General features: G+C 46.1%; 3 protein-coding genes across 5 annotated transcripts; 2 read left to right on the forward strand and 1 right to left on the reverse strand.

Moving 5' to 3' along the window:
• Positions 1-91: 91 nt before the first annotated feature.
• TLCD3A (TLC domain containing 3A) lies at positions 92-7,860 on the forward strand. Of its 2 annotated transcripts, XM_016138978.2 has the most exons (5): positions 92-315; positions 740-823; positions 4,141-4,345; positions 5,468-5,563; positions 6,125-7,860. In XM_016138978.2, the coding sequence occupies exons 1-5, from the start codon at positions 194-196 to the stop codon at positions 6,392-6,394; spliced, it is 777 nt and encodes a 258-aa protein (XP_015994464.2). In that variant the 5' UTR covers positions 92-193; the 3' UTR covers positions 6,395-7,860. The 2 variants fall into 2 exon arrangements, with proteins under 2 accessions (XP_015994464.2, XP_036079605.1); XM_036223712.1 differs by lacking the exon at positions 4,141-4,345 and having other exon boundaries at positions 6,125-6,258.
• Positions 7,861-8,866: 1,006 nt separating this feature from the next.
• On the reverse strand, positions 8,867-14,743 carry GEMIN4 (gem nuclear organelle associated protein 4). Of its 2 annotated transcripts, none has more exons than XM_016138973.2 (2): positions 14,621-14,743; positions 8,867-12,226 (listed from the first exon to the last, which is right to left on the reverse strand). In XM_016138973.2, the coding sequence occupies exons 1-2, from the start codon at positions 14,628-14,630 to the stop codon at positions 9,060-9,062; spliced, it is 3,177 nt and encodes a 1,058-aa protein (XP_015994459.1). In that variant the 5' UTR covers positions 14,631-14,743; the 3' UTR covers positions 8,867-9,059. The 2 variants fall into 2 exon arrangements, with proteins under 2 accessions (XP_015994459.1, XP_036079601.1); XM_036223708.1 differs by having other exon boundaries at positions 14,576-14,648.
• A 176-nt stretch (positions 14,744-14,919) lies between these two features.
• LOC118604013 (diazepam-binding inhibitor-like 5) lies at positions 14,920-15,960 on the forward strand. The gene has a single exon (XM_036223715.1). The coding sequence runs from the start codon at positions 15,565-15,567 to the stop codon at positions 15,826-15,828; it is 264 nt and encodes an 87-aa protein (XP_036079608.1). The 5' UTR covers positions 14,920-15,564; the 3' UTR covers positions 15,829-15,960.
• Positions 15,961-16,353: the final 393 nt, after the last annotated feature.

The following is a 16,353-nucleotide window of genomic DNA, read 5'->3' on the forward strand; positions in this document are numbered from 1 at the left end:
CTGGTCACGCGGAGAGTGGCGCTGCAGGCTTGGAGCCAGCGCTGGGCGACTGCCAGAGTTACGACTGGCCTGGCGGGGGTGGAGGGTGGAGGGTAGAAATAGGGGCGGGCGGGCCGCGCCAGTCTCGGAGCCGCGCGGAGCCGACCTGAGCCTCGCCGAGAGCGCCGAGCGAGGCGCCGAGCCCTGAGCACCCATGCTGCTGACGCTGGCCTGGGGCTCACTCTTCTTCCCGGGGCTCTTCGTGCTCAGCACCCGGTGGCTGCGCCGCGCGCGGCCCGAATGGACCGACCACGATTGCGTGATGATCAGCACCAGGTACGCTGCGAGGCCGGCGCCACCCGCCCCACCCAGCCGCGCACGGGCTGCACAGCTCCCCGACCCGGCTGGGCTCTGCCCTGCGTCGAGCGAGGGCGGAAAGGGAGGGGGGCGACAGGAAGCGAGGGGGCTGCCTCTTGGTTGCTTGCCCCTCTCCGCGGCGCTGGCCTGGGCTCTGTGAACTCCCTGTGCGTCCTGTCCTGGAGGGAGAGGGGAGCAGGTCGAAGGGCTGTCCACGCTGGTAAGGAATCCTGCTCCCCACATCTGCTAACTGCCCTGGGGGTCGGGAGCGCGGCAGTGGCCCTACCAATTTCCTCCTGGCGCTGGCAGCCGAAAGGAAAGTAAGGTTGAAGACTTTTGGCTTTATTCTGTCCATGGGACTGCACTGACCTCCCCACCCCTTTCTTTTTCTGCTGCTCATTAGGGTGGTTTCTTCAGCGCAGGCTATATTGGCCACCGGGTCAGGGATCGTCGTCATCTGCTCCTGTGGAAACGTGATCACCGACAGGTAACATCCAATGCCAGGTGACAGAAACACAAATATCAGTGCTGAACTTTTTCGAAGTTTGCACATTTTAGTGGCTCACAGGCACTAACTAGTTCCTTATCAGCACATGCTGTTGGATAGCTGATTAATGGGAAAATTTGGGCATCATAATTAGTTCCCCCCTCCTCTCCTTAGAGCATGGCTACCTTAGGAGAAAGTAAATTGAAGAAATGCTAGAGAATGACAGAGTCTAAACCTGATCTAAGGTGGCATGTGAGAATACAGTATGGTCCATTGATCCAAGTTCTTTATGAGATACATTTGAAAATTATTCAGAAGCAAGAGTGTGGCTTTTGGTTCTTTTCAGTGATCTCACTGGGGTCCTGCTCTGGAGCATTCGTTGGCCAAGATATGTGCAGTGTGGTTAACAAAGCCTTTCTATGGAAAGGAACAAATCCACTACCCCTTTCCTTACAAATGCTGCTCTTGTCTTTCCTCTGGATTTTCTAAAGGTGGTGAAGAGGTTTCTAGTGCTTCCAGAAAACTGACTTGTATGTGTGTTAGAGCTCAGTTCAGAGGCCGGTCAGGGAATGTGCATCTAGTGAAACAATCCATAAAGACCAGGGTGATCTCCTTTGTATAATATTTAGACCTGAGCAATGGGGGTGTTTCGTTTTTGAAGTCATTTTTTTTTAACCTGTCTTCCTAGAACCCCTGTTACTTTCTCCCAGTTAAGTTGAAGAGATGTAGTCAAATGTACAGGGAAAGTCTGAGCCTGATTCTTTTGTCATATTGACTCTGCAAAGTGTCTCTCTTTTCACCTGTTGAGACTAGAATGGGAGAAGGACTTGAGTGAGTTCATCTGTCACACTAAGGCCTACATATAGCATCCGCATCTTACCTGGGATTAATCTTGCCATCATGATTTTTGTGCTTTTCTTCTTATGCCTCTTTGTAGACAAAACCAGTTCTCAATGATGCATTATGGATGCTGAAAGGAGACAGGTCAAGTGAATTTGATTGCATACACCAAACGCTAATAGCATGTGCTTGGCCAGGTTTGATTTTTATTTTACTCGAGCATTTTGTGATTGTGAGGCAAGCTCCCTCACTGCTTCGGTTTGTCAGATTAAACTTAAAACCAGCCCCTTCTGCAAATGTTAAGATAAATGTGGCTCCTCAGCACTATCTTGAGCTGACACGAGGGCAAGCAGCTACACAGTTCAGAAAAAGATATTTATACACTATTAACTTTCAGATCTACAGCACCACCATTGTGTTTTCTCCTTAGAAACAGTGTGTTTTAGTGGCTTGAGAGTGGTAGTAAACCTGAGTTTTGGTTTTCAGGTTCTTCTTTTGTGTATCTTTATGCCTTAGATTCTCTGATTGCAAAATGGAGAGACACATTTCTGTGTCCTCCATCTTCACATGGATGCACAAGGATGCTCTAACGGCACCTACATCATCTCTTAAAAAAAAAAAAAATCACCTTTTGGGCTCTTATACTATATATACACTCACATATTTTTCTATTATATGCCTTTTCATTTTATGCTTTTATGTAGGATGTCTATAGATAGGAAGGAAGTGGTACCTATAAATCTCCTCAAATTATATGCAGAATGTAGTGTAGGGCCAAGGATTTTATCAGACTCTTAAAGAGATCCTGACCCCTAAAAGGACAGCTCTAGGAAATTTTCTTAATTTAAGCATTTGTAATTGGATTTTTTACCTTTAAAAGGACTTTCACACTTTTAGTTTTTTAATCTTCACAATAACTTTGTCAGGGAAGTAAGACAAAGATTGTTATCTTCATTTTATAAAGAAAGCTAAATCCCAGGCAAGTGGTAGTTAAGATTATAATCGAGATCTTGCTAATAAATCTTCAGAGAAGTCTACCAAACAGCCACAATTTCAGATTTTATTGAATTGGTACTGTGTATGAAATAGTAAAACCTTAGATTCCACTCAAGAGGAGTGGCCAGTTATCTTCCAGCTCAGCTTTTAGTAGCTCTTCATAGTAATTTAACTTGGAATTGTTTCAAAAAAGTGATGAAGACCATAGCTGGGCAGTAGAATTAAGATTGCATCTTTTTGCCTAAATGGAACTTGGCTAATTAATTCATTTCTATGTGTATGTAACACACACACACACCCCCACATGCACAGAATTTGCCATTCCTTGTTTGCCTGTTTCATTGTTTATTCATTCTTGAGTTATGCTTTGGTGAGTGTGGAATCACTCAGGAACTGAAACTTGAATGGCACTCTTACAGAGTATATCCCCAATGTTGCAGTTTGTGGACTGGCTACTTAGGAAATCACCTGAGACAAAGTTACAAGTACAGATTTCAGGGCTATAAGCAAACCACTTAGAGTCTTTGGAAGGTGGAGCCTTTAACAAGCATTGAAGGTGATTCTGATTTTCACAGTAGTTTGAGAACCATAAAACTAGAGTGTTTCTTCTACCTAACACATGGATGCTCAATGAAAATTTGCTGACTTAGTGACTCTGAGCCTTTCTAGTATAGTACATTCAGTTGTGGTGTTTTTTCCCTCATGAGTTTTCTGTAGAATTATGATGTATCATTTGGGAACTAAATTGTAGAAATTACAGACTTTCCTTCTAATCGGCTCTAGGGCAGTGATAAACTGTCATTTCCACTCAGCAAATATTGATTCAACCCCTTTGGACAAATAAAAGGAACACTGTCTTTTTGTCCCAGCTTCCCTTTTGATGTGTGACTGCTGTAAGGTACTCTTGAGCTCCGGGCTTATTTCCAGACATTTTTCTTAATGAGTGGAATTGGGATTAGCCACAGAACTGTAAAGAAAATGACTAGGGTTGCTTGCCACAAACTCCCGAGAGTGGGGTTACAAGCAGATGCAAGAGGAAACTCCCAACTGTTGAGTAACGAATGGAGCTAAACTGGAAATATTAGATTGGGATTTGGGACACTTTCCAAACCAGTTTCTTGGTGGAGCTGTTGAATCATTGGTAGAGATAGCCATATTAGTCATTTTATATCACAAAATACCAGAAAATCCATTACAAGTGAGTAGCTAAGTCAGGCAAAAGTGACAGCTAGTCACTTATACACATGGTGCTGAGTGAATTCCTGCTTTCTGCCTTTGACACTTGCACATTTGCTCTGTAATTTACAGAAAATTGTTCACTATCCTTATTTATCAGTTTCAGCATCTTCATTGTAAAGTATTTGGAGTAAAAACAGCTGATTAATACAAAGCTGAAGGGAATGTGCTTGAGAAGTTAGCTTTGAGCCTCGGCAATTGATATCCGTAATTTTTTCATGGACCACTCATATGCTTTCTTTCAGGCACTGGCTTGCCCGAGAATATGTCTGGTTTTTGATTCCATACATGGTCTATGACATCTACGCCATGTACCTCTGTGAATGGTATCGAACCAGAGAACCGAACTGCAGACACTCTTGCACCATTTTTCGAAACTTCCTAAGTAAAAACCGCCTCATGATCACGCACCATGTGGCCATTCTGTTGGTCTTAGTGCCAATTACACAGGTATGGCCTCCCAGGACATAGCCACCAGCAGCATTGGTCACTCATTTCTCCTGTTGAACTGGGTATCCTGACCATTACTTAGGAGTCAGGATGCCCCCTTTTCCTTTGCTTCCCTAGTGCACTCATGTCTCCTCAGGATAGCACTTCTATAGTTAAATCTCCCAGGCAAATCATGTAGAAAAATTAAATCTGAAATGTTTGTGATCTTCTTTGCCAGCAATCCTCCAGCCCTTTGTGATTCCCTAGCCTTTGCCAAAGGTTCTGCCTTTAGTTCATACAATATAAAATACAAAGTGATGTAAAAATTGTTTTTAAAAAATCAGAGTAGCTTAGTCAGCTGGTTATTTGCTGTACTACAGTGCCAAAGATTGCTGTATGCTTTATTTTGATGTCACAAAAGCACACTCTCAAAGTAAATAGCCTCCTAATTTCTTCCCAGATCCATTTTCCCCATAAAAACCCTAACAAGGAAGAGAGATGGGAAGGCACAGAGGAAATTAGTAATTTCTGAGTGTCTACCAGGTGACAGTCGCTTGATTTAAAAGCTCATAGCTTTCTCCTAATAATTAGAAATGGTTAGAAGTAATCATTAGAAATTGTTAGCCCTCTATTATAGATGAAGAAACTGGGGCTCTAAGAGTTTTACATATCTCACTCAGTGGTACTTAGTGGTGCTATTCTACTATGCTATGCTGCTTTTTTGAAAAGACGAAAGGAGAGGTAGAGTGCATTACATTCTTTAAGAAGTCTCCCTAACATCTAGCACTAGGCCTGACACAGATTTTGTTGAACTGTACTGGCTAAGTGTCCTTGGCATGACTAAGTTAGATACCCAAAAGTAGGCAGCAGAGTTCTTTCTGGCTGACACTGAAATTCAGAGAAAGCTTGGTGTGTGATGCAATCAGCAGATGTGAAGTTGCCTCTGGATCAAAGTATTTGACAATCAAAGTGCCATCGCTATGGAAACAGCAGAGTGTTACATGGGTACCCATTTAGCATTTCCCTTTCTCTTCATGGTCGGTCTCTCATGATTACCCTTTCAACAGCCCTAGTTAGAATTTTCCTTCTAGTGGTTCCTTAACCTCCATGTCTTATTTTCCTTTTTCCTTTTTTCATCTACAGAGGCTTAGGGGAGACCTGGGGGACTTCTTTGTTGGCTGCATCTTCATGGCAGAACTGAGCACTCCATTTGTGTCGCTGGGCAAAGTTCTGATTCAGGCATGTATGGATGAAATGGCACAAATAGTGCGGAGGATACGGACTCTGCTTTTCCTTGTCAGATGTGGGATTTGGAGAAATCCCTTAGTGCTAGGAATAGTGGGATCAGAGACCCTTGAACAGACTCAAAGGTCAGTTGGTCTTCCAAGCTAGTGGAGACAAAATTTTACATTTGATTCAAATTTGTTAGTTTTATACATACATATACACACACACACATATGATTTTTAAATTTTATTATATATATATGTATTTTATTTTATTATTTATTTCCTAGCCACAGATTTTTTCATCCACTGTTCCTGTGCTCCTGTCAGTTGGGCGGCTTAGGTCAAATTCAACATCATTACTGGAAAACTTATGAGGCTATATGCATATGCATATATACATTACACGCACATGCACACGCACACACGTGTGTGTGCGTGTGTGTATGGCAGTGCTCAATCATCTTTTCCAAGCTAGACACTTGGCCTTTACTGTTGTGGGACTTGAGCTAGTCATTCCCTGAAGGCCCAACCTCTTGGTGACCCTGCATTCTTCTTCCCTCTTCTTTTGCAGCTAAAGAAGCAGCACACCCTTTTGTACAAGGTGAACGGAATACTCACACTGACCACCTTCTTTAGCTGTCGGATCCTTCTTTTCCCCTATATGTACTGGTGCTACGCCCGGCAGGAGACACTAAGCCTGCTCCAAGTGCCATTCAAGATCCCTTTCTTCTGCAATGTAGCCAATGCCTTCCTTGTGGCTCCCCAGATCTACTGGTTCTCTCTGCTGTGCAAGAAGGCAGCCCGGCTCTTTGACCCTCCCCCAGCCATAAAGGATGGATAATTGCTCCCAGGAGTCAGGCAGTGAGGGTGCCTCCTCACACTGGCTGCCTTCTCCACTCAGTATTTCATGGACCAAATTGTACCTTGGGTGGCCTCAGCCTTTTGGGTATTGATAAGCAGATGGGTGTGAGTTTTCTAAAGAATATTCATATTACCTCCCTCTTCTAACCTGCCCCTTTTGCAAAAGCACTTTTTTCTTAGTAACACCTATTGGATCCTGTCAAACCTTCATTGACAGCAAGGTGGTTTTAATGCAAGCCCAAGGATCCTTCCTTGGGTCTTCTCTCAAGGGCTCTGGGAGGTACAATCATGGGGTGTGGAGATAGGTGGACCAGGGTGATAAGTGTCTGGGCACTCTCCTGGCTCTGATATTGGTGGCTACCTACCTTCCAAACACTCAGGGCAGTATCCACACATACTGGGCCAGCAGAAGCAAGTGATGACTTAGGTCTTGAAATATTTTCTTATAATATTGGCCTGGAAAAACTGTGTGGGTAGGTAGTTTTTTATTGTTTACTAGATAACCCATTGGTCTTTTGCCTCAACCTTCATCCATGTGCCAACATTGAATTGTGTTCACTGACTTCCAACCAGATGTCTCACTGGTGGTGGTATTGGTGGTGGAGGTGGTGGAGGAGGAGGTAGGAGGCAGGAATGGGAACCTGAAGCACTTGAGTAATTAGGAAGGCCAATAGGTCAACAACTTTGCAGGTCAACTTGGTAAGACCAGTGTCAAACTTGTTGAGTTTGTTGTAAATAGTCACAAACACTATTCCTTTTTTAGCGTATCTCCTTAAGCCCAGCTTTCCCCATATCCACACACACAGGATGCTCTTAGGAACTATAGGGGCAAAGTGAAATGGTGGCTACCAAGCTACTTACTGGGTAACCTCACTCTTTGACACTATCCTTTTCACTTCGAAGTGGAAATGGATTTCTGTAGTCCAAACCATGAAAAGTCTTATCTAGACAGTCTCTTGATAAACCAGAGCTTTTGATCCAAAGCCTGTTCCTACGTGGGCGTACCACCATTTGGCCACGCAAGGCTGGAGAGCAAGAGTGGAAGACAGCCCTAGCTAAAATATGTCCTGTGGACTGACTCCTTCACTACCATTTGCAAGTGGGAGCCTCTGGTGCCAACACTAATCATTCCTTATCAACTAGGATGGGTTTTAGAAACTGCTACCATGTTTTTTTTCAAGTGGTAGTGAAAAACTAGATTTTAAATGCCTTTTAATTCATTGTTGTCCATGAATTTTTAAAGTACTGAATATGTGTCTCATTTTGACTGTCTTTAATGGGTGCCATTTAAAAAAAAAATGCAAATGCTGTAATTGTTTTGTTTACTATTGGAATATCTTTATAAGTCACCCCTGTGGTGATCAAATTGCACTAATATTTCCCAACTTATTCTCGTTTGTGAAATACATCAATACCAACTTCCATAAGACTCACCTCCTGACCAGACTTGATTGGCTGCTTGTGTGCTAGTTTCTGGTCCATGTTTATATCCATGTAACTGGCAGAGGTGGGGTGTTGAGTGGGGAGATATGTTAATGCTTTGAGTATCCAGGAGAGCCTACCTCATACCTTACCCTAATATGTTTCTTTCGTTCATGGTCCTAGTGTTCAAGCACAGTGGTCACATAACTTTAGGTCCTTTCTTTTTTACTTAGGTGAACCCCAATTAGGAGAGTGAAAACTCAATTGTAGGACTCAGAGCCAACCCACTTTAGGTGGGGAAGGGAACCTGAATAATGCCCCATTTTGAGTGAGATCATGGATACTGAGGTTGATGGGGTATATCCTTTTTATTCTTTGCCTCCCAATTAAATACCTCACCAACCAGTTCTCGCAGTTCTGTAATATGCCCTGGGCAACTTATATTCATTTTTATGCTTCTGCAGACACCATTCCTTGCTTCCAGTCATTCTCCAAAACCCTGACAATCCCTTCCAGGCAGAAGATAATTACACGTCCTTCAAACACACCTCTGCTTTGTTTACCACACCTAGTTTTAGCACAGTCCCTACTGGATCCACTAAATGGGAGTTAAGGCTGTATGGCAGTATCTTCCATTCAGAAGCCAGCCATTTTCTTGAGGTCACAAATCTACACCCTACCCCACCCCCAACACTAAATCTGCTTAGTCCAATCCTCTCCTTTTAAAGTGGCACACGGCTTTCTGACACACAAGCCACACTGCCAATTGGTAGCAGAAGAGTTCTTTTCCTAATTGCTGCCCTTTGTGAGAGACCATGAAATGACTCTTGAAGAGAGTTTCAGTGTAAAAGAACACACATACCTTCTAACTTTTCCACCTGGGTGGTTTCATCTTTCAACTTACTTACCAAATTTTAGGATGGTGAATCCAATTATGAACATGTTCCAGCTTGATCTGATCTTTAAGACTTAGCTGAGCCAAATTTCAGCATATCTAAGCCTAGACTATTGATGCAAAAGACTCAAAAGATACAAAATGAAACAATAGAATTTTATTATAATTTGTGTTATAAATACCTAAGAAACTATTTTCTTTACTCTGTTATTGCCATATATTTTTGAGCTTGTTACAATTTCACTTAACTGAAAATTTGATGTTTCTAGGCTCTAGCCCCTAGAGAACCCGCCCAAGGGAGACCCAGTTGTTTTCATATCTACAAAGGTCAGAAATTGTTGATCTTATGCAGCAAGGTTTGGCGCCGCTCTTCGGGGCTAATGTTCTCAGCGATGGACTTTAAGAAGCGCTGCTCATTTACCTTCTGGAGCAAAGCACTAATAGAAGGGTTGGTCTTGCACAGGGTCTCGTAGCAGGTGAGGATTTCCAAGGCCAAAACGTAGAGTGGTTCACACACCTCTTTGTGGAGCATGGCCATGATGTGCAGAACATGACAGAACACCTGGGTATAAAAAAATAGGGCTTCCTGGGTCAGGTCCTGTTCTTGTCCTTGGGCCCAAGGGCCAACGGACTGTATCAACCTAACTGAGTCCAGGAGGTTGGTCAGACTGCTGCAGAGGAGTTTGACCACATGGTTCCAGCCTTCCATAGGAAGCCAATTACGACAACTCTGGCTGCAGAGAAACTGGAAAGCTCTTAGGAGGAGTACGGAGAGTTGGAGCTCCTGGGCCAGGGGCTTCAGGTTGAGCAGAGGAACAAATTGAATATATTCCAAGCTATAAGGGACATGCAGGAGTTGTTTCTCCAACAGTCTCCTGGTCAACTGGTGAAGGTACTGCCACTCCCGGGTGCTGCACCAGGGCATGACTTGTACCAGGGCCACCAGAAAGCCCTTGCTGAACAGTTTGACCTCCTCAGGGTTGCCCACATCTACCACCAACAGGGAGAGCATCTGCTCAGAGATGCTGCTGGAGATGCAGCAGCATTCCATCCAGGCAAGAAGTCCTGTGCCTGGCCCGTACCCAGGGTGGGCCTGGGAGGTCCACTCATCCTCAGAAAGCTTACAGATCTCAAAAAGTGTGGCTGGCACCTCACACTTGAAGTGTCCCTCAAAGAAGTTCTTCAGTCTCAGGCCCACAGTCCAGTCTAGCTGCTCCAACTTGCGGTGGAGCCAGGATAGAGACTTGATCCAGGTGTCTGGGGAGAAGGTCTCGGCATTATCTAAAACGATCTCATAGAGGAGCTGCAGGATATGGATTACCAAATCCTTCCCATCCAAAGACAGGCACCGCTTCTCCTTGGGGAGCTGCCAGTATTTGCTGAAGCAATCCAGGAGCTGGCACAAGCTGAAGATGAGGGGGAATGGAGAACAGGTCTGGAGCCAATATTCCTCTAAGCAGGCATTTGCTTCGAGAGTCTGGGTGAAGATCCTCAGACTGAGATCCACCTCTTTGACATCTAGCATCAAGAATGGCAGGACGAATTCCTTCAGCACTTCATCTGGCTCAAGAAGAGCAGCAACTGGAATCCCTTGAGGTTTCACAGGACTCAGCAAGCAGCTCAGGAGCTCTAAAAATTGCTTCTCTTCCTTGGGTGTAGAGAACTTTGTCCAGACTGTTTCTTTGAGGCACGACACCAAGAAAGTGGTGGATGGATTTGGACTGTGCTCTTCCATGAACCTAAGGGCAGGGAAGGCGGTAAGAATCTGAGCCAGGAACTTGTGGGTGCCGAGATTGACCACAGCCATGTTGCACATTTTCTTCACAGTAACCTCTGGGTGCACTATTACCAGGCGGGCCACAGCAGCTACAGCTTTAGCCAAGCCCTGCTCAGAGGCACTCTGTGCAAGCTGGTTAAAAGTTGTGTTCAGGTCTTCCTGAAACCCCTCCAAGTAAGCCAACAACTGCTCCGAGAGCCCCTTTCGACCCCAGGAAAGCAGGACCCCTGAAAGGACTTTATTTTTATCTGGCAGTGAAAGATCTGCGTAACATTCCAGAATCAAGCCAATCACTTGTTTGATCTGAGATTTGGGAATGGCTCTGTCTGACATGCTGACTTCCATCACTGTTTCTAGCAGCTTTAACACCAAGTCTGGCTCTCGGAAGAGAGCCTGATTATTAACCAAGCAGGCTAGCCACTCGTCTGAGAAGGCCCACTTCTTCTCAGAAGCAAAAATGTAGCACATTTCCATGTGCCGGTCCATCTTCTGTTCAATAACGGCCATGGCAATTGAGGCGGTGATGTCCTTCTCCAAGCCGTTGTTCAGCACCCTGTTCGTTTTCCTCAGGAAGTCCCCAACATGCACTGCCAGCTCAGAGACCACCTGCCTCTCCTCCTTGGACAAGCTGGTGGTATCCAGATAGAGCTTCAAGTTCTGGCTGAAGGAAGTCAGACTGTCACACAGCCGGTAGCTGTCGTAATTCATCCCTTGGCCGCTGTTGAGCATGTCCTGCAGCTCCTCCCCCCACTCTTGCAGCAGGCTGCGCATGAACTCAAACCCGACGAAAACCGTTTCATTAGGGAGCTTGGCCATCGAGCTCAAGCTGATATCTCGTTCTGCCTCCTTTACCTTCTCTGCCAGCGCCTGTTGGTGAAATGGGTTCTGGGTGTCCGAATTCCACACAGAGATCACTGTGGCCAGTTTGTCTAGATACATGGTCACAGACACTTCCTGAGGGTCATCTTCCATCAGTGCAAACACGGTCAGCATGTCAGCCAAGTTGGCTAATGCATAACACTTCATCCCGGGGCACAGGATACTACTTTGGATTTGCTTCAGCCCATTGAGCAGCATGGCCAACAGGGGCATGGTAGGACACACATCTGGGTCTGACTTAAACCTCTTTGGAGGGTGGGAGAACTCATCTGAAGAGGACGAGTACTTATGGGCCATTGTCCTAAACTGGGAGAGCAAGGGATCCTGCTGATTGCTCTTGTGTTTCATCATTTCCCACCAGACATCAAGGAAGAATGCCACATCCTTTGAAGAAGTGTCAACAGCCATGTGCTCCAAAAAGTGCTCTAGTTCTGCACGGCAGATGGTGGTAGGCAGGGCCATCAAGAGCTGGATAAAGAGTCCAGAAGCTTCCAGGGACTTGAGCAGTTCAAAAAGGACAGTGTGGTTGATGGTAGGGATCATGCTGCCTACTGAGAAGAATACATCTTCCTGCCACCGAGTTTCAGTGTCAGAAGGGGTGACAGGAGAGGGCTGAAGAACCTTGGCCCAGATGATAACCAGAGCTTTCTTCTTCCAGGCAAAGGGCTGGGAGCATGCTGTGACAGAGGAGATCTCCCTCAAGGCCTCTACAATGGGCTGCCCAACACGCTCCCAGTCAGACTTTGTCAATTCTGCCAATGCTTTGGGGCGGAATAGCTGCTCAGCCAGCAAAAAGCCCCCATGCAAAATAGTCATCTCTTCACAGATATTCAAGGGTCCTGCACAGAGAGAAGCCGAATAAAATAGAGTGTGGTGAAAATTTAAAAGGATGGGCCAGCAGAGGATTTGGGGAAGAAAGGTTTAGAGACAGATAGCACAAGGACGGTATCAAACTACAGGGACCACCAGGTTTGTACTGCAGGACATGACAATCGAGCTTCTAAGTAATGACGCGGACTAAGGAGGCACACGGCCCAAGGACTGAGGACGCAGAAACAATCAGACAAGCCCTACATTCTGTTTTTTCTTACAGCCTTGTCCTGCAAACAGGTTTCAATCATTCTGCCTTTCAGGAAACAATTCACCTACAGCTCCTTCCATCAAGGAAAACAAGCTACTCATGGCCCTGGTTCTCTGGTAAAAACCACGGGACCGATAGAAGAAATAATGCACTACATTAAAAAGGAAAAGTCCTTTCAGTGAGCCATGAACTGACAGACTTATCAAGGGCTGCATCAGATATGGATTTAAATCCTAGCTCAGCCATTTAAAAGAAGTGTGATCTTGCACAGATGACCTCTCTGAGCCTCCCTTTTGCATATGTGGGGATAATACAGACTTCATATAATGACTATGAAGATCGAATAAAATATAATCAAGCCCTTGGTGGTGGATTAGGGCTCACTGTTAGTTCTCGATCCCATCTCCCAGGGATGCTGTGGGTTAAATAAGATACAGCTATAATAAGAATCAGGCTACAAAGAGCCTGATGAAGTGCTCAGTAATGTTGGTTTCCCCAAACCTTTCCATTGCTGGCAGGACCAGAATCTTGTCACTATTCTTTGCCTCCCCCAGCTCAGAAACATGAAAAGACATAGATCTTTCTCAGGTGTTTCCTCTGATCCAGAAACTAAATCAGAGTACAAACACCGCTCACCATTCAATATTCCTGACTCCTCTCCCCTTTCCCAGGGTCCAGAGATGCCACCCTTTCCTCATTCCCTCATGACCCAAGAACCCATCTTCCCAGGCCAGGAGCTAACAGACTCCTGATTCCAGTATACTAAAGAACATCCTGCTCCTTCAACCATTTACAGAAGCAGCAAAAAGCCAAGGGAAAAGCACTTCTATGCAGCCCACTGGTGAAGGCAATCCACTTTAGCTCCTAGTGGTGGAGGCCCACTTCAGGGAGGGTTAGTTGCTGAGGGCTCTTTCTAGGAATTCTGGACTTTCTTTCCAGCTCATGTTCTCCAGGGAACAAAAATATGTTCACTATGATTCTGTAAGTTGAATTTTATTGCACTATCGTTCAGCCGAAATATTTGGCCTTCACCAACACCTACCTTCCAGAGACTAAAAGGACGTCCATGTGCTACTTAAATAAGTCTCAGGACTAGTCAATAGCTGGGTAATTCCCAAGTGTTTTATCACTACTGATTACCTGGTGCTTGTGAGTGCCCACTCCTCAATATTTATGAAGTGCTTACTCTGTGTCAGGCACTGTACTAGGCCACTAGGCAGTATGTATTGAAGATCTCTTTTAATCTTCGAATCACCTTTTTAGAATTATATTATTTCTCTTTTAGAGATGGGAACATTGAGACGCAGAAACAATTTGCTCAGAAACAAAGTTGTTGGGCCAGGACAGAAATCTCCACAGCTGTAGGGCTCCAAACTCTTATAATTCCATCGCTTTAGAGCTGGCTGGGGCCAGGGACCAGAACTTTTCTCCACTGTCTAGTATTAGTGGTACACTTTTGGGTGCCTCACCTCAGCTCTCCCAGAGGAGTATCCTGCTCTTACCCCTTAGAAACAAGTCCCGAAGGGTGAGAGGCTGGGCAATGAGCCACCGATTTCTTTATACCGGTTCCTCCTCCCCTTCTCCGAAACTTTGAGGATTTTGAATCAAGGTGCATGTGCCATTTTCACTGCTGCAACCTCCTCCCACAACTGCTAGTCTGGTGAACGCTAGCTACGCGCAAGGCACTGTACGGGGACAGTGTATACACGTAATCTTAACGAAAACTCCCCCAAATCTCTGTGAGGTGGAAACATTAGCATCCCCATTTTATCCTCATGAGCGGAAGATACTTCTCTAGAATTTACTAGTCGTTGAATGAGAACGTCGGGGCACCTGGGATTCCCCTGGCGTCCTCTGAGTCCAGCATTTTCCAAAGCACGTGTGTGAACCCTCTCCATTTTCAGAAAATCTTAACTTTACATCCGCTTGGCCTTTCACGTGGAAAGGGGCTGGCGGGGGCAAAAGACTGGCCAAGGAGCTGCGCGGCCCAGACTACAGTCCCGCTTCGCTAACCCCGGTCTCCGAGGACACTCCAACCTTTTAAAATCCCTCCCGGACCCGAGGGTGTGTCCCTTAGCCAGAGCCGGCTCGGCACCAAACTAGTTACCCGTTGCGAGACGCAGGCCAGAGGAAAGGAAGCCGAGACACCCACCTAGATCCATGGCGGCGGCGCTGGAGGACGCGCGGGCCGCCCCTCCCCCGCCAGGAGGCAAGTGTTGCGCAGGCGCCACGGCACAATGGGCGGTGCAGTGAGGCGGGGCAATAGGCCGCGCCTCGGTTCGCGCCCACAGTCTCAGCTCCGGTTCCGCGCGGTCAGCCGCGGACCTCCCTCCACTCCGCGCGCACGCGCGCTCTTCACCAACGGGCCCTCGGCGACTTCTAGGCAGCCAAACAACAGCGCCCCCTACCGGCCCTAGACCTCCAACCCGCTAACAGGTCAGATCCCTCTCCGCCCTCCAGCCACTGTGTGCCTGCCCCGCCCCTCACTCTCCCTGAGTCCCGCCTCCTACTTTTCCGGGGTCTGCCCAGCCCTGTTTCGTGATCCCTGTGGGTCCTACCCATTATCCCCGTCCCTGGCCTCACATTCTCCTCCACCCAGTAACCCCTGGGATCACCCCTATACACAGTTCACCCACAATGAATGACCTTCCCCAGGCTGCCCGCTAACCAGCATAAACGCGCCACTCTCTGACATGCTTCTAACCCCGCAGTGGATCTCCCCTTCTCACACAGACCCCCTAGCCCCACAGCCTCATAGTCGCTCCCAGCATTCCCCCTTCACAGAACAGCAACATTCAATTTTCTGGCATCACAGGCGCCTTTTAAATGTTGACTGTCCTCCCCCAGCGAGCCAGGACAACAGTTGGGGGGAGATCCAACCCAATGGGTCCGTTTGCAATGTGTCCTTTATAAAAACACACAATTGATTTCTCACTGAGAAGGCAAAAATATTCTTCCTACACATTACCATCTCCTCCCTTTCCCTTCTTCCCAGACTTAATTACCAACTTGAAGTGTTTCTAACTCTCCTCTCTTCAGCTTCTAGCGCCAGATATCACCTACAAAAGACAGAGGGGCCCAGCCTCAGCTCCATCAATGTGCCAAGTGGAGTTCGAAATGGCCTGTGCTGCTATCAAGCAGTTGAAGGGACCTGTGAGTGATCGGGAGAAACTGGTAGTGTATAGCTTCTACAAACAGGCCACCCAGGGCGACTGCAATATCCCTGCCCCACCTGCCACAGATGTGAAAGCCAAGGCCAAGTGGGAGGCCTGGAATGAGAACAAAGGGATGTCCAAGATGGACGCCATGAAGATCTATGTTGCTAAAGTGGAAGAACTGAAGAAAAATGATACTGGTTAAGGAGGACAAAGGGTCAAACAGAATGAAGTAGCATGGCTCTTCAGATAGGGAAATGGGCTTAAAAGACCTTGTTGGCTGAAATGTCCTGAAACTCAACCATAGCTGAGACATCAATAAATCACTTAAACTGCATGAGAGTGATTGCTGTTGGTAAAGTGATAAAGAGACTGTGTGAGACCTGAGGAGCTATCTAAAATGTATAAAAAGCATCGCTCTAGGGAAAGTTCCAACAAAATAGGCTTTCAGTATAAATCAGTACAATTCCAAACCTCTTCATTCTCATATTACATGTAGATATTTGGTGGGAGTAGAGGGGTGTGGGGATAATCATGCTATGGAAATGCCCAAAGTTTGTTGTCAGTGAGAGGCTCAGCTCCTGGGGAGGGGAAGAGGGAAGAAAAAGGAGGAAGCTGAGACCCTTATCTCTTCAGGGGCTGTTCATTCACTACTAACCCAATATTATGGAGAAGCATGTGGCTTTGTCTTCGAGAAAGCAAGTGTCAAGTCCTACTACCAAGAGCCCCT

This window comes from Rousettus aegyptiacus, unplaced genomic scaffold (assembly GCF_014176215.1).
Source record: "Rousettus aegyptiacus isolate mRouAeg1 unplaced genomic scaffold, mRouAeg1.p scaffold_m13_p_6, whole genome shotgun sequence".
NCBI classification, from domain to species: Eukaryota; Metazoa; Chordata; class Mammalia; order Chiroptera; family Pteropodidae; genus Rousettus; species Rousettus aegyptiacus.